This window comes from Lytechinus variegatus, chromosome 3 (genome assembly GCF_018143015.1).
Source record: "Lytechinus variegatus isolate NC3 chromosome 3, Lvar_3.0, whole genome shotgun sequence".
NCBI lineage: Eukaryota > Metazoa > Echinodermata > Echinoidea > Temnopleuroida > Toxopneustidae > Lytechinus > Lytechinus variegatus.
In genome coordinates, this window is record NC_054742.1 from 40,399,802 (window position 1) to 40,422,141 (window position 22,340).

A 22,340-nucleotide genomic window follows, 5' to 3' on the forward strand; every position below is an offset into this window, starting at 1 on the left:
ATGAATAATAGCAATTAAAGGAAAAGTTCACCCTAACTTAAAGTTTATTGTAAAACAAAACAGACAAAATGATGGTGAAGTTTTGAGGAATTCCATTGAGATTATAAAGAAAGTTATTATACTTTAAGATTTTGATTTGTGACGTCATATACGAGCAGCTGCCCCATAATGTTATGTAATATGCATAGATTTATGTTTTTTAATGGTTCATGATGACTAAAACTTTCTTATTTCAGGAGTGGGTGTAAAAAATAATTTGTCTGTTGATATATACTGAAGGTACAATAAAACCCATTTTCAAGTTTTTAAAGAAAATTACATTTCATTTATTTATTTTTCATTCACACATGGCATGCTGCTCGCATATAATGTCACAAATAAAAAAAATCTTTAATGACTTTTTACATCCTTGATAGATTTTCCCCAAACCTCAATACTTTTCTTTTAATTCTGCTATTTTAAAAATAAACTTTTTGTGAGCGTGAACTTCCCCTTTAATAAAGAAGTGATAAAGCATCCTTTTACACCAAACTTTTGTTTGAAATTGTTTTAAATTCTAAGAAATATTTTCTTCAAAATCTAGGTGGTGCATGTACAAAGGCTACAGAAATCCAGAATTCAGTCATCTATGGATTGTGTGCGCCATGTCATATCTTTGATAGCAAGCAAACAACATAATCATGTCAAAGACTTTTCACAGCTGCTTTTTAATGACCATAAGCTATTATCATCTATACATGTTATTCATTTTTGTATTTTCTGATATTACAACAGTCAATGTTAGACCATAATGTCTCTTCTGTTTTTTTTTTGTTTACATTTACTTTGTATGTAAATTCAAGAGCGGACAATATCTGTTATTTTGCCTGAAGGACTCCCTTCCATGGAAATAATCTACATTTAAAAAAAAAATCCGTATTCACTGAATATATACATGTATATTACAAACTAAATGCAGATTCTAATAGGGTGTAAGGGATAATCAGAGGCTGTGGAACATCAGGCTCGGACAAAGAAAGTGGAGGGGCACCCTTTGTCTGCCAAACGATAGGTGCGTCTCCACTTTTCTATGAGCCTGACGTTCCGCCGCCTCTGGCCGGATAATTTACAGATAGTGATCAATCATTATTGCTTCATTTCAATATTGGAGCGATCTTTTGGTTAATATTATAATTGTGCTCTGTACACTAGAGACCAATACAACTCCAGAATAATACACAAATTTATCTTTATCTTATATCTTTTTATGTGTTTTATGTACGTGAAGAATGCCAATCAATTAAAAGACAAAATTTTGCATACACTGTATAATTTATCAATATGAACGGGTAAAACAAATTCTTAGATACCACGTACAATCGAGAGCTTGAAGAGGAAAAAGTAACAGGAAGTCACATGAAATCCAACCTTCCTGTCTAGCACGTGGGTGAAGATGTAGTTTATCCTGTATAAATATACCAATATTCTTTTCCAAAACAATCATTTCAAGTCTACATCCTTTGGTGATCCTCCTTGCATCCTCTACTACACTTATAATTGTATACAGACTATAAATGCCAATACTGACATTAAGACTTCACTTTTGGGGTGTGCAAATGAAAAGGAGAATGTGTTAGGTGAATACTCTTGATGAATTCTTGCTTTACTGGAAACTGTACAACTGCATGATCTTAACACTCACGTATGTATTTACTTACACCAAGAGAAGGATGGCAGTTAACAGCGTCCGTAGCAAATTCAGAAGTGTATATCTGCAGCTTTCACTATTAGCATTCTGGCTTATTTGGGTCCAAGTGCAATCATCTGATGCAGAAACTGCCAAGAAGTTTCCAAAATGTGAGCTTGTAAACTCCAGCCATGGAGTCGTTGCAAACTGTCAGCATCTTGGACTAACGAAAGTTCCACAAGATCTGCCTTCGAGTGTGTTTGAGCTTGAACTGTCTGCAAATAAACTGACCGCTCTGCACAATGATTCTTTTCACCATGTTCCCAACATGATCATCCTCATCTTGGAAACCAACCCAATAATATCTCTTGAGAGTGGGTCATTCTGGCCTTTGACAAAGCTCAGGACTCTAATTCTCAGCTACACCAACCTACAGTCAATACCACCAAGCACTTTCCTGAAGAACGTGCTACTTACAAAGCTCCTAATGAATGACAATCACTTAGCGTCGGTCCCCCACGAAGCTGTTTCCGACGTACCGCACCTGTCTAATCTGCTGCTTAATGGAAACAAAATAACCAGTCTTGACTTTGAGGGATGTTCACATTGGTCTCACTTAGGAAGAATCAACATTGACCTAAATGAGGTTGAGGAAATTGGGCGGGATGACTTTCTACCCCTGGAGAACACAACAATACACAGTCTGACCATCATATCCAACAAAATAAATCTTCTACAACCACAGAGCTTCCTGCATTTAAATTCCATACAACAAATTTTGCTAGATGGGAATCATCTTCACTCATTTGACATTCAACCTTTCTTAGGCATGACTTCCATTGACTATTTATCGTTGCACGGATGCCAGATCCATGAACTTTTACCACCTGAAACAGCCTCCAACATGTCTGTCACGTACCCAACCATTCGATCTTTAAAGCTGTCTGGTAATAAAATTGAGACTGTGCCAGTGGGAGCTTTCTGGGGCTTCACCACACTTAAAGTGCTTGCATTGAGACTAAACAAAATCAATTTCCTCACAAACAGATCGTTGTGTCATCTGGAGTCACTTACAGAATTGGATATTTCCTATAACAAAATAACCACCTTCTCCAATGCAACATTTGCCTGCCTGCAGAATTTGAAAGTGCTGAATGCATCAGGAAACTTACTACAGGCCCTTTTGCCAGGATATTTTAATGGACTGCAATCCATTCTTACCATAACAGTCTCGAGTAACAAAATCGAAGATCTCAACAATGGCAAACATCTGTGGACAGTCAAGACACTGCGCATGCTCGACATATCTCACAATGCTGTAATTAGTATTGGTCAAGAGAGATTCAATGGCCTTGCCAATCTGGAGGTACTAAACATAACTGATAATAATATTAATTACTACAGTTACAAAGCTTTCACCAACATTTTGAACTTAAAGGAGCTGTACCTCAAAAATGAAGCCTCAACGTATCTGAAAGATGCCTTTAGTCAACTACATACCTTGTTTATTCTAGATATATCGAACGCACCAATCAGGGTATCACTTCAAACTCAAGAGCAGTTTTCAAATATGAGTAGTTTAGGTGAACTCCGAATGGAGAATGCACAGCTGGAGAATACTACCTTATACGATAAAGACAAAAATCAGTCACTTTTCGCAGGTCTCTCCTCACTGTACAAGTTGAGAATCAAAGACAATTATTTGCATGACCTTGACATCAGGGTATTTCAGAACCTTTCACGGCTAGTCGATCTTGACATGACCAATTCAAGAATATATACACTAAGATCGGGATTGTTAAGTCCTCTCATCTCTCTAAGATACCTTTACCTTAGTGAGAACAGTTTGGTGGAACTCCCTGGAGATGTATTCAATGGGCTCTTTAACCTGAAAGTCCTCTACTTTCAGAACAATATCCTGAGTAGTCTGGACCCGCAGACTTTTGCACAGACATTAGAACTGACTGACCTATATCTCCCTGGGAATCAAATCAGCACAATCAAACCTGGAACAGTTCTACCAGGGAATAATTCACTTCGGTTGGACATCTCAAGCAACCCTTTCTCCTGCACCTGCTCCTTGAAATGGTTCAGGCAGTGGTTGGACACAGCTAACATAGATTTCAAACATGCAGATAAAACGCTTTGCTCGGGTACATCCCTGAAAGGATTTAAGAAGCAACCGATACTGTCCTTTCATCCCGAAGATTACTGTGGTGTCAACATCTTCCTCATTGCAGTTGTGTCTTTCGCAGGCATCTTTTTTTGCCTGCTAACGATACTTGCATATCACAGACGTTGGTGGTTGAATCACAAGATATTCCTATTGAAATTGGCTGTGCTTGGCTACAAAGAGATGGCAGAGGACTTTGAGGCAGATCACTATGAGTTTCATCTCAACCTCATGTTCCACGAAGATGAAGAGGAGTGGGTGGATCGGGTAATGAGACCTGCCCTGGAGGAGAGGTTGCCACATCTACGGAACATCATATATGGGGACAAAGACCTGCACCTCGGGATGTTCTACATTAATGCAATCTTCCATGCCCTGGACAACAGCTTCAAGACAGTCTTGTTGATCAGCAACCGGTCAGTGGATGATGCCTGGTGCATGACTAAGCTTCGTATGGCTCTTGAGCACATCAACGATACAGGACTAGACAAGATCGTCTTGCTCTTTGTGGAGGAGATTGATGACGAGAACCTGCCGTATCTTGTCAGGTTGTTCCTGAGCAAGAACAAACCTTACATGCTGTGGACAGATGATGAAGATGGGCAGGAACTTTTCTGGGCTCAGTTTGAGAAGAGCATGAGATCCAATAAGGCTGTCAATAATGCTATTCCTCTTTGATGGGCAGTTAGGTGTAGTTTTTGGTGTGGTTTTTTTTTTGGGGTACTTTTGATTGTATATTCATAGCGGCAAAAATAATTATAAAAAGCAGCCAACAAACAAAAATCCAATTTTGTGATAGATTTTGACATTATATCCAGATTTCTTTTTACCCTTCTTTCTTTTCTTTCTTTCTTTCTTTTTTCTTTCTCTCATTATTTATTTGATCTTTTTTGGGGGTGGGGGTCTGTACGCCACTGTGAACAGGTGAACAGGATTTTTTTTGTATGACTATGAGGCATTAGCATTAAGAGTGAAAAAAAACAGGGCACAGTATGTGCTAAAACGCTGCTTAATTTCGCGAGCGAGCGACAAAAAAAATCATATATTTTCATGAAAATCTTGCTTTGAGATATTTTTGTTACATCATTTTCAGTAAATAAAATCATATCCTCCACTTTTCCTTTGCTTTTCTTTCCTTTTTGTTTTGTTCTTGGTAGTCGAAAGTTGATCATGGCCCAACCCTTCCATATTATAGGCCTATACAGCAGTGTTATGCGGTAAGGGTCCGGGGCGAACCCCCTGGTAATTCTTGATATCAAAGCCATTTTAAATTTAAACCTTGCATATTGCCGGCATTTTAGTCAAATCACGGGTAAATACAGAATATAGCTTTTACACAACACACTTTTTGAACGCAGTTGCGTAATGAACCAAATATTTTGAGGGGGCACAATATAGCAATGTGGGAAAATTTATAAAAAAAAAATGAAAATTGCCTATTGAAATTAAATTTTAATTATGAGATTTTTCCATTATATTCAGCAAATAGTTATTTCGTAGTTTCCATTAATTTCATTATGGTGCCTTCAATAATTTATTTCGTTTCCCCTTTGGTGTGGAATCAACACCCCCTCGCCGCCTTTATGCCATTGAACTTAAAGCTTAATGCAGGAGTGGTCCCTGCAGGGGGCGAATTATAGAGCCATTTAAAGGTTAGATCAAGAGCCCCTACTGCGTGGGGTGTGGGTCAGACCCGGAGGGCCACTTCCATTGACGAGTGGATAACATATGGCGCGACCATGTAGGGGTCTCGAAAATAATAATATATAGGGTATTTATATATTGCGCACATATCCACCTTGTTAGGTGCTCAAGGCGCTCCTATGCTAGGCGTTCATAGCGCACACAACTTTTTAAGGAATTACTTCCTACCGGTACCCATTTACCTCACCTGCATGGGTTGAGTGCAGCACATTGTGGATCAGTTTCTTGCTGAAGGAAATTACGCCATGGCTGGGATTCGAACCCACGACCCTCTGTTTCAAAGTCCGAAGACTAATCCACTGGGCCACAACGCTCCACGTTGCACCCTAAACAAGACTATATATTTTCATATTCTGGAAAAAAAAACCTTAAAAAAATATTGTCCCATTAATATAATATGCACATAATTGCCATGGATGTAAGTCTGTTTTGACTGCCAATGTGCATACATAGGTTATTACCATGAAATTAAAAGTTAAGTGTGATTTAAGTTAGGTTTGAGTACCAATGTGCATATATAGGTAATTACCATGGAATTGAAATTTAAGTGTCATTTACGTCAGGCTTGACTTTTAATGTTTACATAGATAATTACCATGCATGCTTCTGCATATTATGCAGAAGCATGCATCCTGACTTTGATCTTTACAATGCGGTTATGTCTAATAATGGTCCAGGCTGAAAGTATTTATAACTTAATAAATAGAGTAGAATTCACTGAGCAAAATGCCAAAAAAATCATCAAATCGGATAACAAACAACGAAGTTATTGAAGTTTAGAGTTGAGCAATATTTTGTAAAAACAGTCGTCATGAATATTCACAGAGGTGTCGTTCCTGAGGTGGGGGGGGGGGGGCGATCGCCCCACCAATGAAAATATTTGGGGGGGCAAACATATCGTTTTGCCCCCCCCCCAATAATTCCGCATGTGCAAAAATAAAATAAGATTGTATTAATATTATACACAGAAATCAGCAAGCGAGATTGAGATACACAACTCTTTCTGCATTTAAAATGGTGCTCAAAATGTCCGTTTTTCAGATTGTAATATAAACATTTTCACCTCGCGCTCGCATCATTTCAGTAGCAAAATCCCATACTTTTCATGATAATTAGGTGAATAGAATGTTCCGTTTTCAGTTCTAAACCTCAAAGAACTCCCGCTTCGATTTGCAATAATCTTGTGTTAGACATACATCTTGTTTTTTTTTCAAAAGCGTCCATTAAACTGTCAATTTTTTTCACGGCAGATCGAAATATCAAAATTTTCATTTAAATTAGGTTTATTCAATTTTTTTCCTTCAAGAACTAGAAAAAAATCGGATTGACAACTGATATAGTGCATTAGATATTTATTGCTGCAACTTATTTCATTATAAGGGAGACATATTATTCACACAAGTATATGAAAAATTGTGATTTTGTGTAATAACATAAGAAAGCGGAAAGTGGAGATGTGACATCATCAGCCCACCTAATGAATATTCTTGATGACTGTTTTCACAAAATATTGCTAAACTTTAAACTTCAATAACTTTATTATTTGTTATCCGATTTTGATGAAATTTTCGGCATTTTGCTCAGTGAATTCTAATCTATCTTTTAAGAATTAAATATTTTCAACCCGGACCATCCCTTTAAATCCATTTTCCGCGTTAAAGGCGGGTATATTATGTGCTCGCCTTAACGACACTCCAGTTGTGATAGGAGACATTTTAGATGCCATTTCAAAAACCCTAGCTCCCTCTTGGATTCTTAGGCAAAATGGACAACTGGATAGCACTGTCCCAAGTCTAAACGTATTTTTTTCAACCTTGAAATTAAAATAATTTCTCCTGGGTCAGCCGGTCAGGTGGTAAATGAACTACAGGGTATTATTAGCGGGGAAGTCATTTTAGACTCCGATCATTGTTTGGAAGCTATCTTGGATGGCAGGACTCGTGCAGAATTACGTTGTGAATGCTACTACCAAAGTGCACCCGAGTAGATTATCTTCGGTTACTCGCCTGTTTATTTTGTACACGTAATATTTATCAGGACATAACAGCATCATCACGCAGCGAAGTAGTCGGTGAGACTGCATTTAATTTTGGTGGTCAACTTGTCTGTATTATCATCTGAAAATGCCATACCTCTCCCAAAACGGTAAGAAATATTTAAAAATGTCATTTACTGTTATCTTTCTTTTACTCTTACAGATAAACAAGTTTTAGAGTAATTAGGGGACTTTTACAACATCGTTAAAATATTACATGATATTATTAATCCGAATGGTAAGCTGTATTTTTGACGCGTGCGAATAATATGCATGCTGTTTGCATCATTGGTATCACGTTTCTGTGTTGGCGGCGTACAATAAAAAGATACTTGCATTTGCCAATTAAAATCACGATTCGTAAAATATTTGGGCATTATCGTGATATAGGGAACCACCGTTCACTTCATACAGCAGCGCTTTATTCAGTCACACGCACGGTTCCCTATTTCCACCTCCATTCACTTTGTAGTGTTGTACACAAGTGGGCGCTAATGCAGTTTCGCACCGGTCGATTACTAGCACACCTAATTACCAATACTTGTTCCCAAATGTCATGACAAGTCTCTCAGTCACATTTTGATGTCAATATATCCACCACTTTTCAAAATATTGTGATCGGGAATGGCTGTATTTCGGCTTCGATCTCAACGTCGTTGATCGACACGGCGTAGACATCGCTTCGCGGATCGCTTGGATTCACCGTGCATTCACCGTAATGTTGATATGAACTGAAGTTAGCAACCTAATCATGCGAAAATGTGGCGAACAAACTGCCAGCATGCCGCATGCGAATCTATGTTCGCATGATTTGGTTGCTAACTTTAGTTCATACAGCCATTCCCGATCACGATATTTTGAAAAGTGGTGGATATATTGACACCGAAATGTGACTGAGAGACTTGTCATGACATTTGGGAACAAATATTTGTGATGAGGTATGCTGGTAACCGACCGGTGCGAAACTGCATTAGCGCACACAAGTGCGCGTACACAAATCTACGAGTGGTTCCCAAAACCACGATTTGGCCAATATTTGTTTTGGTTGATAAATATCATAAAGTAATTTATATGATATTTATTGATTAAAACAATTATTTTGCGATTCCTTATATCTATCGCAGGGGCAGGCTCCACACTAAGTGACTAGGCCCTAACCCATTTTTTCTACTGGTCCAACCTATTCATGTCGGTCCAGTAGATACCCAGTTTTTCAAATTTTTACTGGTCCGAACCTAAAACCTACTGGTCCCAAAAAATAAAGAAAACATTAAGAAAAGGCGCAAGTTTATTTTTCTAGCCTTTCGTTACCCCCCCCAAAAAAAAAAAATGAAGGACAAAAAGAAAGCAAGACAGAAACGAAGAAAGACAGAAACGAAGAAAGAAAGAAAGAAAGAAAGGAAGGAAAGAATAAAAGAAAGGAAGGAAGAAAAAAAGGTAAAGAAAGGATAGATGTGAAGGAAGAAAAAAAAGAACTAAAGAAGGAAAGGAATAAAGAAGGAACAAATATAAGAAAGAAAGAAAAAAAGAAATTAAGGAAGGAAATGAAGCAAGCAATACAGAAAGAAAGAACAAATCCAGAAAGTAGTAAAGGAAAGAAAGAAGAAGCAATAAAAAGAAAGGGTAAAAGGAGAGATGGAAAGACAAAAGAAAGAAAGGAAGGAAGGATTGAAAGAAGGAAGGAAGAAATGAAGGAAAGGTGATAGAAGGAAAGAAATGAAGGAAGGGAAGGAAAGAAGCAAGCAATTATAAAAAAAGAAAAGGTAAAAGAATAGATGAAAGGAAGAAAAAAAAGAAAGACCGAGGACAAAGAAAGGAAGGAATGAAAGAATAAAGGAGAGAAAGGAAGTAAGCAGTCAAAAAAAAAGGAAAGATAAAATGATGTAATTAATAAAGGGAAAAGGGAAAGAACAAGACAGATAGAAGAAAGGAAGGAACGAATGTAAGAAAGAAAGGGCTGAGAAAAGAAATAAAAAAAGAAAGGGTAAATAAATGATGGATGGAAGAAACAAACAAAGAAAGTAACAAAGAATGAAGAAAGGGGTAAAAAGACGGAAGGAAAGAAAGGAAGAAGAGAAGAGATGAATATAGGATGGATGGACTCAAAAACTAAAGAAAGAAAATATCAGAAAGAAAGAAAGAGAGAAAAAGGAAAAAGAGAAAATATTTGATAAAAGGATAGAAAGAAAAAATGAATTAAAGAAAATAAGGGAAATTAAAAAAGAAAGACAGTAACAAAAAAAATCGAGGGAAGAAACAAAGATTAAGAAGAAAAGAAAGATAGGAAGAAAGCTAAAACTATTATAAATAATTTATCAGTTTCTTTTTGGCTCAATTAAAAAAGCTACGAAAGAAAGTCAGATACCATTAGTGTATCAATACACACATAAATGCATATGTGGGGCTATTATGTATTCAGACGATATCACCCAAAACCCGATCTGTTTGAACCAAAACAGAAGTGAAAATTTGTCCTTTTACTGCTTACAAATGACAGAGTTGCTCCAATTTTTAGGAAATATGGACATTATAAGAGCCTTTCATGAGTATGAACCTTGAATTTTGACAGTTATGTGAGAGATTTCTGCCAGAGTTTAGCCAGGCTTCGTTCGTGCGGCCAGTGGAGAATTTACCATGTGGTTTGTGTGGCTGACTAGACTACATGTACACTGTATGCATGCTGTATAGTACTCTAGTAACGTACACTTACGTGCGATTCATTCTGTGTGTATTCTGTGTGTGAATGGCAGAATTTAACGGGGGGAAATGGTATGCTCTGAATTTGACCATTTCTGGAAAAGTTATTGGCCCAACAATGGTTTTTAATTCTGGTCATGTTGGACCCTTAAATCTTGCTATTTTTGGAAAAATTACTGGCCTGACAATGATTTTTTTTAATGGTCATGTCGGACCAGTAAATCTTCCAATTTCTGAAAATCTACTGGCCCGACAGCGATTTTTACCGGTCTGGGACCGTTGGACCGCCGCTAGTGTCGAGCCCTGTCTATCGGCAGATGCAAGTATTTTTTTAATCCAAGTTGGCAAACAAGCTAAAAATTGGTTTGAACTGTTTGCATCTGATTCTGACTCTGTGTCACTCTCTGTCTCTAATTCTAAACAAGTAAAAAGTAAAAAGTGAAAGGCTTGCAGTGCACAGTACTATAGCATGCCCATGAGTCGTGACACACTCGGGGAAAAAAAAAAAGTTGCAACATATGCAGCATATTTTTATTAGGTAGGACTAAAACGAAACAGTATTTCTAAAAAGCATTAGGGTCTACCTTAATTATTTATTAGCATTATTATCGCAGACATTGCTCAAGACTGACCACTGTCCGACTGAGTCAAAATTTCCTGAATAGTGAAAAATAAGGCTGAAATTGATTTTCAATCAAAAATTTCTCACGGTTCACAAAATTAATCAGAATCATAGAAACCACACAGAAGACATGATCCCAAACAAAGTCAAATTCATTTGACGGAATTATATAGTAGGGAAAGGTTTTTGCTCGTATCTCAAAATTCCATGTCGATCGGTGTCATAAAGAGTGTCATAAAAAAGTGTGACCTTAATTTGCGCACAATTGTTTGCAAAGCTTTAGAAAATAAATCAAGCAGACAAAGGTAAGATAATTATATTAGATGGAGGTTAAAATGCCATAAATTTGGTTGGTATCACATTTTACTTATTTGTAGACCTCTGCTTGCGAACTGGCAATTTCTTGATGCTTAACAAGAATTGCCAATATTTTCACAATTTGAGACCTGTATCTTCAAGAAAATTACAACACCAGGATCCAGGAGGGGGCCAAGCCGGCCCCCCCCCCCCTATTTTTTGAAAACTTGCTGAAAAAAGTGTACTCTTTATCTTGGTAGAAACTACGAAACACTGAAAGAAAAGTAAGAAAGAGGTATTATACCCATGCTGTGTAATTTACAGCCTTGTAACGGCCGGCCCGACCCAAAAGAAAATGAAAAAGGTGAGGGGAATAATTAGAAAAAAGACTTCATAATATATATAAATTTTTGCTCACACTTCGCGCTTGCATTGCCTGTGTAATGAATCCCATTCAAGAGGATTAAATGACACTTCATATATCCAGTTCTGAAATCAATTTGCACACAATATTTTAGCTCGCACATCAAGCTTTCATTATTTTGTTTGATTTACACAAATTTGTATACCAAAATTTTCAGCTCGCGCTGCGTTCTCGCATTGTTTGATTTGTGAGATACCTATCCTCTTTGGAAATTCTTTCCAAAATTTGTCAAAATGCTCCTTTATCATGTCAGTTTATCAAAAAATTAACCTTGTGCTTCGTGCTCGCATTTAATTGTTTGAGACACACAGCTTGTTCTTTATTTAAATAAAAACACGCTTAGACTGTCCAGTTTTCAGGTCAGAATATCAAAAATGTTTGAGCTTGTGCTTCGCACTCTCATTATTTAATTTAGTGATACTTGTATCCTCTTCATTAATCACTAAAAACAGTCCTAATTGAGTCCCTTTTTACGTTACTATAATAAAACTTCGACTCGTGCTTCGCGCTCGCATTGTTTAGTTGGATACTTATCTTTGTTCATGATTATAAAACTGCTCAGAATCTTCAGTTCTAAGGACATAAAATATCAAAGAATTTTAGCTCGCGCTCGCATTATATATTAAGACCACATGAGATACCTTATCTTGTTTATAACAATAAAAACTAAACATATACTAAAAAGTTCAGTCTTTAGTTAGGACTACCCCGGGACTACCCATGGAAAAGCCAACAAAAAAAAATCAGATTATAGCGGCCAATCAAGAAAAATGTTGATGGAAATATTTCGGCCCCCCCCTATTGGTGAAAGCTGGATCCGCCCCTGTATACTGAGTAATTTTGGGTTGCTGCTTCTGTTGGTGATATCAGTTTTTGTCTCACCTGCGAAGCAGAGTGAGACTATAGGCGCCGCTTTTCCGACGGCGGCGGCGTCAACATCAAATCTTAACCTGAGGTTAAGTTTTTGAAATGACATCATAACTTAAAAGTATATGGACCTAGTTCATGAAACTTGGCCATAAGGTTAATCAAGTATTACTGAACATCCTATTAAAGTTTCATGTCACATGACCAAGGTCAAAGGTCATTTAGGGTCAATGAACTTAGACCATGTTGGAGGAATCAACATCGAAATCTTAACCTGAGGTTAAGTTTTTGAAATGTCATCATAACTTAGAAAATATATGGACCTAGTTCATGAAACTTACACATAAGGTTAATCAAGTATCACTGAACATTGTTTTTTGTTGAATAACCATCATATCTCTGTAAGTTTATTGGTCTCGTTCATAAAAAGTGGACATAAGAGTGACCATGTATCACTGAACATCTTGTGCGAGTTAGAGTAGTATTCAAAGTCAGCACTGCTGCTATATTGAACCGCGTGATGCAGGTGAGACGGCCAGAGGCATTCCACTTGTTTAAGTTATTAATTAGATAAAGAGATATTCGACTGTGCAAAATTAGGTAATACATGAATTAAGGTCACACCGCAATACTTTTTCATCACAGAGCCTTGAAATGCCTGCCATGTACGCATAAGGGAGACTTAAAATAATCATAATCAGAAGGTGAAATTATCTATGAACCTTCATACACATAATGCGTATTAACTAAGGGATTAAAATTTTAGTATAAATATGAAAAATGAGAGGTTTCTTACTAGACCCACTTGTTCACTGCTACCATCCTGCCTGTGGAGAATCTACAGGTAGGCCTACATGTAGGACTATGGTATGCCAATGCTGTACATAGCACACACTTTAAAAAATCATTGAAATATCACTTATGTGACCAAAAATACTAATTTCCGAAAATACTAATTTCCATACAGTTGAATTTTTTTTTTCATTAGTAATTTGGGAATGATTTTTTAATTCACCAGAGCGCTCAAAAACATGAATTTGGGGCATATTTTTGTGTACGCCCTCTATAGGTGGGAAGTAATGTGGCAAGAAAATTTTCATTTTTCAATCTCTATTTTTAATTAAGAAAAAATTATTTAAAGAATCAAATTTACATAAGAGTCAAGTTATATGATGAATAGCTGTAATGGAAACTGACAGTGTAAGAAAAACAAGCATTTGTCCCATAGAAAAAGAGAAAATAAGCCAAACATTGCCACCCTTATTTTGACACACCTGGGGCCTGTTGCAGAAAGAGTTGCGTTTAAACGCAAACCCCAAAATCAATCGCAAGTCCCAAATGCGCGCTGTTGATTGGTTGAAAATCAAGTTGCGCATGATTTTTAGAGTTGCGATTGATTGCAACGAGCCCCTGGAGATGTAACTGAGAACAAGGTTAACTTATATCATAACCTTGTTCATTGAATGAGTGACTAGACCTAGTCCTATGACATGCCTACATGTAGGCCCTAGAGAGGGCTAGGCTAGCCTTGCCTATATGTATGGGTGATGTAAAAATGCGCTTTGTTAGTGTATAGACTTGTAAGTTAATCTTGGAAATATTATTGTAATGTGACACCAGAAAAATTACTCTCTGAAATGTGAAGGAAATCAATCTTAAAATTAACCTAACTAGTAGACCTAGATAGGTGCACAGACTAACAGGCTACCCCTTCAAACTTGTTCATTGTTGACATTGATAGTTCATAATCAGAATCCAATTTTTAAGATAAATATTGTATTAATAATATTTTCATTTAATTGTGTGTTTTATGATTTCAGGACAGGTCATGGACTCCAGATCGCCATGGCGGTTATCATTCATTCCAGAGTTCTTCTGGGGTATAGTTAACTTTATAGTGCTTTTGTAAGTATTACTATGTCATTCTCTTTCTCAAATCGGTATAATGTTATCATCGTGATTTAAGACTGAATAATCTGTTTCTTTTTAATACAATTACCATTGTATGTATGCATTTTATAGAATTATCCATGTTGTGTTTTTATATTAAATAATCCTTTATTTCTTTTCTCATTTTTCTCTTAGTTTCAGGACAATGATTTCGGTAAGTTAACTTTGTATTGCTTATGATTTGTATCTTATTACTTTCTTTTATTATTCTTCTAATTACTTATTTTGTATTCATATATTTTCTAAATCTATTTATTTTTCTAAGTTTATTTATTAGTAGTAGTATATCGGGTTTTTTTCTTTTATAATATGGCTTAAAAATAATTGGATGGCCCAGAATGGGATACTAAAAATATTACGGGTTCCATATGAAGGGAACATGATATTGAATGAATCTCAGACTGGTCAGTTTGACTGACCGTGAGCAACGTAGTGACGTAGTGCTATCACTTGTGTAGACTTTGACATGCAAAAGTGCCTCAAAATTTTAAAATTGTGATATCGCGTAATCATGCATAGAAGTTGAAATTACATTCCAAAACAACTTAAACAAGTGGGATAGATCATTCAATAAAAATTAAAAGTACACAGAAACTATAAAAATTGTTGGTAAAATGCCACAATAACATTCATTTTTAAACCTTTCTCAAACTAAAGCTTCATGTACATTAAACAAGGTGATCATTCTTAATTTCATTTTACTGTTCGTACATGTTTTTTGCCATTTCTAATTTATATTATTTTTTTTATTTATTTACCGTGAGAATTGATTATTTCATGAAAGAGAACGGTACAACAAATTGTTTTTCATTTTGCTATAAAGTTCTGTTTGTAGATGACACAAACATATCTGTTATAAATTTTTTATTTGTATCTCATTCTCAACTCATACCTATGCAGCCTGAATTAACGAGTAGAGGGAGTGGATATACAACAGACTATAGACAAGGCCTGACAAGCAACCGGAGAGGGTAAGACATAATGTAGTTTCCCCAAATAGAAAAATCTCACAACTTTTTAACAAAGAGGTTTTCAGCAAAATAACTAAGAATCAATTAAATTCAATTGAAATCAACTTTAATTCAATCAATCCTACAAAAAATACATTTACCCACCCCCCCCCCACGGAATTTAGAGCCCCTAAAAGTTTCGATAAAAAGATGAGTTTGTAGATGTGGTATCACAGTGACATAATAGAAAATGGATGAAAAAGAGAGAAAGGGAAAAATAAACCAATCGAGCATTAAAGAAATAGTTTTATGTTCAATTATTATGTAAATTAAAATCTTTGATGAAGAAGAGATAGAGCCTAAAAGTCAATATTTTGGGAACAAGGCCACTTTTCAATAGGAAACATTTTTATGTTACAGAACAAATGGAAAAATAAAAGAATGTGCCACAAATATAAACAATGGAAGGAGCACTGAAGCCATTCACTAGGCCCAAGATTATAGATCCCTATATTGTAACTCGTAACAGACAAAGCAGTTCATTCTTCAATTCAATAAGATTTATATGATGTGTGTAGGCTTGGTGGTGGCTGAGAATACATTACAAATTCTTTGTACACTTTGTAATTGGTAGGTACAATATGAAACTTTTTTTTCAAAATGCTTAAAGCCTGTGAATAGCTTTGGTAAAGGGTCAATAATGTGATTGATGATCGAATATCATCTAATATGACAGTCTTACTGAAGCGTAGAGACCGTTAGATATTTTTCCAACTGCACTTCTCTGAGAAAATTTCAAATATTCAAATCTTGGATATATAGCACCCTCTCTCGGCGATGCTTGTTTTAAATAAAAAAAATGGGCATTCAAGCACTTATCTTATAAATTTAGTGATTAGATATCCAAAAGTTACAGACAAATAACATATCTTGAAAGTTTCAGCCCATTCCATGATTTGGAATAGGATTTAATTGAAAGACAAAAACACACAGATATTTTAATTTGATCGGGTGACCCGATCAAGTTAAATTTCCATGTAAAATCGCAAAATTTATCCTGTAAAACACATTTTCATTTCATATCCTCCACATCATAACTGTTATACGGCGTATCCATTCATATTATCTAGCAATGAATTGGAATAGTGATAGGTGCATTTTGGTGGATTTACCAAAACTATACACAAGCTTTAAGAAACTATACCATCAAATTTAAACTTAACAGATGTCAATATTGTAATCGTGAATTTCCCCCAATAAAACACTCTGATAAAACTATATTGATCATTGGTTATTATAGATCTCGATGCTTTCATAAATCTTATTGAAAGAAATTTCGATAATATCTTATCGTTACTAAACTCACTATTGAGAAGCGATATTGGGCACCAGTTTTTAGAAGTAACTGATCTTTATCTTTTGGTATATATAGTAATATTACCTGTACGCAAAGGTTGAGGAAGAATATGAAAAAGAGAAAGAGAACTCTATTAAATGAATATAGCAAATCTTAATATCATGCCATCATAAAACTGAATGGGTAACCCATCCGAAAGGTTTCTATAGACTCACAGCTAACATGGCATATCCATTTTATGAAAGGTTGGATATCTGTATAAATCTCTATTAAAGGACAAGTCCACCCCAACAAAAACTTGATTTAATAAAAAGAGAAAAATTCAACAAGCATAACACTGAAAATTTCATCAAAATCGGATGTAAAATAAGAAAGTTATGGCATTTTAAAGTTTCGCTTATTTTCAACAAAATAGTTATATGAACAAGTCAGTTACATCCAAATGAGAGAGTTGATGACATCACTCACTCACTATTTCTTTTGTATTTTATTATATGAAATATGAAATATTTTTATTTTCTCGTCATTGTCATGTGAAATGAAGTTCCATTCCTCCCTGAACACGTGGAATTCCATTATTTTAACATTTTGTGCTTCAGGCAATGAGGTCCTAATCATCAAATTCGTAAAAATTGAAATATTGTATAATTCAAACAATGAAAAACAAAAGAAATAGTGAGTGAGTGACGTCATCGACTCTCTCATTTGGATGTAACTGGCTCGTTCATATAACTATTTTGTTGAAAATAAGCGAAACTTTGAAATGTCATAACTTTCTTATTTTACATTCGAATTTGATGAAATTTTCAGCATTGTGCTTGTCTGATTTTTCTCTATTGATTTAAATCAACATTTTTCTGAGGTGGACTTGACCTTTAAGAAAAGTCAAAATTGAGCATGCAACACATTGATGAAACTTGAAATCTTGAATCATCTTTAAATTGATCATATATAATTTGGGAGTCATTGCAAGTTTACTTAACCAGAGTTTATTATCTTGCAGACCTGGAGGGCCTCCTCCTCCTCCCCCTAGGAGAAGAATGGGAGGATTTGGAGGTAGAGGATCAGGACCAGCACCACCACCTGCTGCTGGAGGTGGATGAGGAAGGTGAGTTGCATCTTATTTAATGTTTTATGGTCAGAAATGTGATTAGGGCATGGAATGATACTGATTGTTACATTGGTGATTGTCTTTATCTAAATATGCCCTTACCTAATTAGGTGCCAGAATTTCAGGTGTTACCAAACACTGCCACTGACATTGTTGCCAAATCACTTCATTGAACTCTTCATGTTGTCACATTTATTGCCCTAGGCCTATCCCTCCATAAAATAATCAAATGAAATACATGTACACCAGTAATTGACACAGTTTTATAATCATTTTATTAATTTTGTTTTATAATACTTGGTTACATCCAGTTCCTGGATAGACTAATAGCTTGCAAGTGGTATGTGTGTAGAAAAGCAGAAAAGTAGTGGGTAAAATAAGATCAGAAACTTCACCCAAATGAGACTTGGCAGTTGTTACACACTTTTGTCTCAAGTGGTTGAAAGACCTTTTCCAAATATGTTGGGTACTGAGTTGCCATTATAATTGCTTGATATGATCCTCAATGACTTGTGTCATCAATCACGTAACCAAACCACTCGATTAAAAGACCACCTAAATTCCCTAAAGGTTAGGTTCAGTTTAACCAAAGCATTGTGAAAATTATCAGTCAAATTTTATGAATGTTTGGGTCCAATTTACCTGATATTTTGTGAAAAGTATAACCCAAATATTCAATGGGTCAGGTAAACTGGAACCAACCTTGCAGGAATTTAGGGGGCCTTTTTCTTGAATGGTTGGGTTACGTGATTGCCCGACCCGACATGATAATTCAATGTGATGGCACAAGCCATCCTCAATCACCTTTGAACAGTGATATTTCTCATAACAATTTCTAACTGTGTTCAATAGACCTCTGTCATGCAGTTGAATTGAATTCCTCTGTATTTCTTTTCCTTTCCTCGCAGGTAAATGCCTACTTCTGCTAGTCACAAGGAGTAGGCCATAGTGTACCACCAGAAACATCAACAGATACAAAATTCTTTTCAGATGCACAGAGAGTCTTCCATTCCTCGATGACTTGTTTCTGCTGTTCTACTTTTGAAGGTTGTTATTGCTATAGTGTGGGTTTTCCAAAATTTTTATTTAATTTTAAAGCCATTTCTAGATATTCAAATAATAAGGATTTTGAGTTTAGGCCAAGCAGGAAAGGTAATAAGCACTTCTTCTCTGATGAATTATGGGGATTGTATTTAACGTAAAAATACTTAAAATAACAAGATACATTTCATGAAGCTTTTTATGTTAGTAATGATCCAGGACATGTCTCATGAATATGCTATGTCAAGAAAAAAGTAGATGTCAGTAATAATGATAAAAAATGAGCTTTACATTTAAATTTGCATAACCATTGCATCCAAGTGCAATACTAGATATATTAGAATTGCTAGATGATAATAACTTTACTTTTTTATCATTAGATGGTTGTTTATGTTCAAGTATTGTTTATCGAAGTAATTTAATTTGTTGATATTTCTGAGTGGTCCACCATTGAATATCTTGCAGTATGTGTATCTGATAATGACGTTAAGCCAGTAAACTCACATTCCTGAGACTAGCTTGACTGAGAAGAAATGGATACATGATATATATTATGTACAGTACATCATATTTTCTTCAAATAATAATTATTTGAATAAAATATGTTGATATATATTATTTTAAGTTTGTGGTTATTTGTATACATGCATATCAAAGAAATGAGGACAAAACAAGTACAAATTGAATTACTGGTAGTTTGAAACTTTTGAATATCTAAATCCTGAATTATAGATTCATTTGTATGGGATATGGGGGAGATCTGTGCCCAAGTTTCTCCCTTTTTATTTATTTTTTTTTCTTATTGTAAGCCTTTGCATTCATTTTTGTTCATTCATCATGCACTTCAATCTTGACTTAGATTTAATATTTTATTTTGTCATGTTTACTTGTGTTTACAAATAATACTCCCAAAGCAATTAATTGTATTCACTATTGAGCTGCATGACATGTATAGATGATTCCTTCTCCCATTGTTCCAATATGTGTTTAATAGTGCCCTATTTTTATCTTAGCCATTGAGATTTCTTTTGATAATGCATTTTTATTTCATCTATTTCATCAATATAATGTAAAGAATGATAAAGCCCATGAGAAAATCAATTCTTATACTACATGTCTATTACTGATAAAAGTGTAATGATGATTATTGAAATTAGGAAGAGGAGGTGGGGGATGATGATGATGCTTATAAATAATTATTTTTATAATTCATATAGGTGGTTTATTTTTCATCACTTTATCAAAATTTTCATTTTACCTTATTATCCATGTTTGTCTGTGTTATTAGATTTATGGAATTTGCTAGATTAAATGTGATAACTTGATACAGTCCTCAATTTTGTGAAGGTTATTTTTAATTTTAATCCTTATGTTCCTCTTTTCCTTCAATGCTTATTTTTAGTTTGCTTTGGGCTGATGATTATTTGATGATATTGTTCATATGTATAATTATATTGTACATACATGTGAATATTAAAACAGATATATTCATTCTGTAACTTATGAATAGAAATAGATATGATGTTAATTCTAATCAAGATGTGTTAGTTTATTTGTATGTGGTGTTTGTGCAGCAAAAATCTTTCCATACATGACAAAAGTGCTATCATTGGATCAAGTTTAACTCTTGTGATATGTTTACAATCAATGTATTATAATGTAAAATAAATGGGGGAGGGAAAACAAAATGAATAGAGAGAAAACAAACAGGATGAGAAAAATAGTATGTTTAGTAATGAACTGGAACAATGTCAGGAAATGGGATACCCTATATTGAAAATGAGAATGGATTGATACAAAATTGGTTTACTTTATTTATTTTTAAGTGTACATTATGGCAGCATGATATGACCATAATGTTGAAATATTGTGCCATTGAACATCAATGAACAATCATTGTGGTATTGGGTTCATGGGTCCATTCAACAATTAATTAAATAGAGACAGTGATTTTCCATTTCAAAAATGGTCTTTCTTTAATAAAAAACTAATTCCATTTCAACTTGATCTAAAAATTGAAATTCTGTTGTGTCACTGAAAATGTACACAGCAAAACATGAATTCCATTTTGCAAAGGTGAATTCCATGAATTTTTACATGAAAAGTATAAGAACCAAATGGAATTTTAGCTTTATTTACCGGTAAAATGGAAAATCACTGTCCCTAGTTAAAATCTGTTTCAGACGAGCAATTGCCTTGAAATGCTAAACATCAAAGCCCTTATTCCCACTGCCCTCTGTATTAATCCAATCTAACCCACTAGATTCCAATGGAAAGGGTCAAAGAATACCATCCGTAACCAATGTTTTATTCCTCATCTCCATTCTGTTAGGCTTAGCTGAAATAAATGGTATGTTTGTGAATTTACTTGACAATGTTGTGCAAATTTAGTTTTCAATGGCCTGTATTTTGAAGTCGGGTTTAACTTAAACTGGGGTTTAAAGTTGTGGTTTAAGTATGGGAAGCCAAAAGTATCACAATTTTTATTAAGTTTTATGTTACTTATGTTTACTGTGCTCTTTCCTGATTCATCGATGGTGAAGACAATCATCTATTTATACAACCTACACAATTATAAATGATTTGAGAGCCAAATGAGCTGAAAGTATGATATCTCTACTGTTACTGATTATGTAACAATTGGCTGTCCATGCTTACACCACATCTTTAAACCTGAGTTTAAACCCAACTTCAGAATATTGGCCAATAAATCTGCTTTTATCCATTCTTGAATATATATAGCTCCTCATCTTTCAATCTTTAATTTGAAATTGTTGACCTGCGAAAAAGGATTAGCATTCTGTTTTTAGTTCAATGTATAAACAACAGGTTTTTCATGAAGTGAGATCAGCAGGAGACTTGTACATGGGATAGCAAGAGCAGTAATGTTCAGACTTGTATCAAATGCTGGGAGGGTTGCCGGTGCTACAGCATAATTTACCCAGCCTGATGTTTCAACAACTGTCTTATACAAACATTCGAATTGAGCCAAAGATGGGGGGGTCCACTGCACACATGAAGGCCTACGACAAACAATGAGTAAAGAGTGTAATTTTTGCCAATAGAGATGTGAAATTATAACCATTTTATATTTTTGAAAATCTGAATACAAGGTATGTTTCTTAACTCATACCCCCTTGAAAATAACGCCACTAGTTGATTGCTCTTAGTTCATCTTTTCTGCTGCTTTGGTAATAAATTTCCATGAAAAGGGGCATGTTAATAGACCTGAGTGACTTCCATGAAAAGGGCCTGTTTCCATGGCTGGGATCACACTTTTACAGAAGGTGGTAGATTAGTGGAAAAAATGGTGATTCAACATGTGATAGCATTTACATAGTTGCCAGCAAGAAAACTTGGCCTGGGAACTTGGCATGAGATCAGAACTTTTTAAGAAGTTCTGAATTGATGCATTTCATCAAAATAAGGATTTGGGAAGGGGCAAA

At 35.2% G+C, this 22,340-nt stretch overlaps 2 protein-coding genes across 3 annotated transcripts; both read left to right on the top strand.

Moving 5' to 3' along the window:
* Nucleotides 1-448: 448 nt before the first annotated feature.
* LOC121411011 (toll-like receptor 3) lies at nucleotides 449-4,655 on the top strand. Its single transcript, XM_041603469.1, has one exon. It carries the CDS (start codon nucleotides 1,665-1,667, stop codon nucleotides 4,515-4,517), a length of 2,853 nt encoding a protein of 950 aa, XP_041459403.1. The 5' UTR covers nucleotides 449-1,664; the 3' UTR covers nucleotides 4,518-4,655.
* A 2,706-nt stretch (nucleotides 4,656-7,361) lies between these two features.
* Nucleotides 7,362-20,428, top strand: LOC121411012 (selenoprotein K-like). Of its 2 annotated transcripts, XM_041603470.1 has the most exons (6): nucleotides 7,386-7,688; nucleotides 14,306-14,390; nucleotides 14,571-14,589; nucleotides 15,336-15,406; nucleotides 17,746-17,850; nucleotides 18,762-20,428. In XM_041603470.1, the coding sequence occupies exons 1-6, from the start codon at nucleotides 7,667-7,669 to the stop codon at nucleotides 18,763-18,765; spliced, it is 306 nt and encodes a 101-aa protein (XP_041459404.1). In that variant the 5' UTR covers nucleotides 7,386-7,666; the 3' UTR covers nucleotides 18,766-20,428. The 2 variants fall into 2 exon arrangements, with proteins under 2 accessions (XP_041459405.1, XP_041459404.1); XM_041603471.1 differs by lacking the exon at nucleotides 18,762-20,428 and having other exon boundaries at nucleotides 7,362-7,688; nucleotides 17,746-17,845.
* The last annotated feature ends 1,912 nt before the right edge of the window (nucleotides 20,429-22,340 follow it).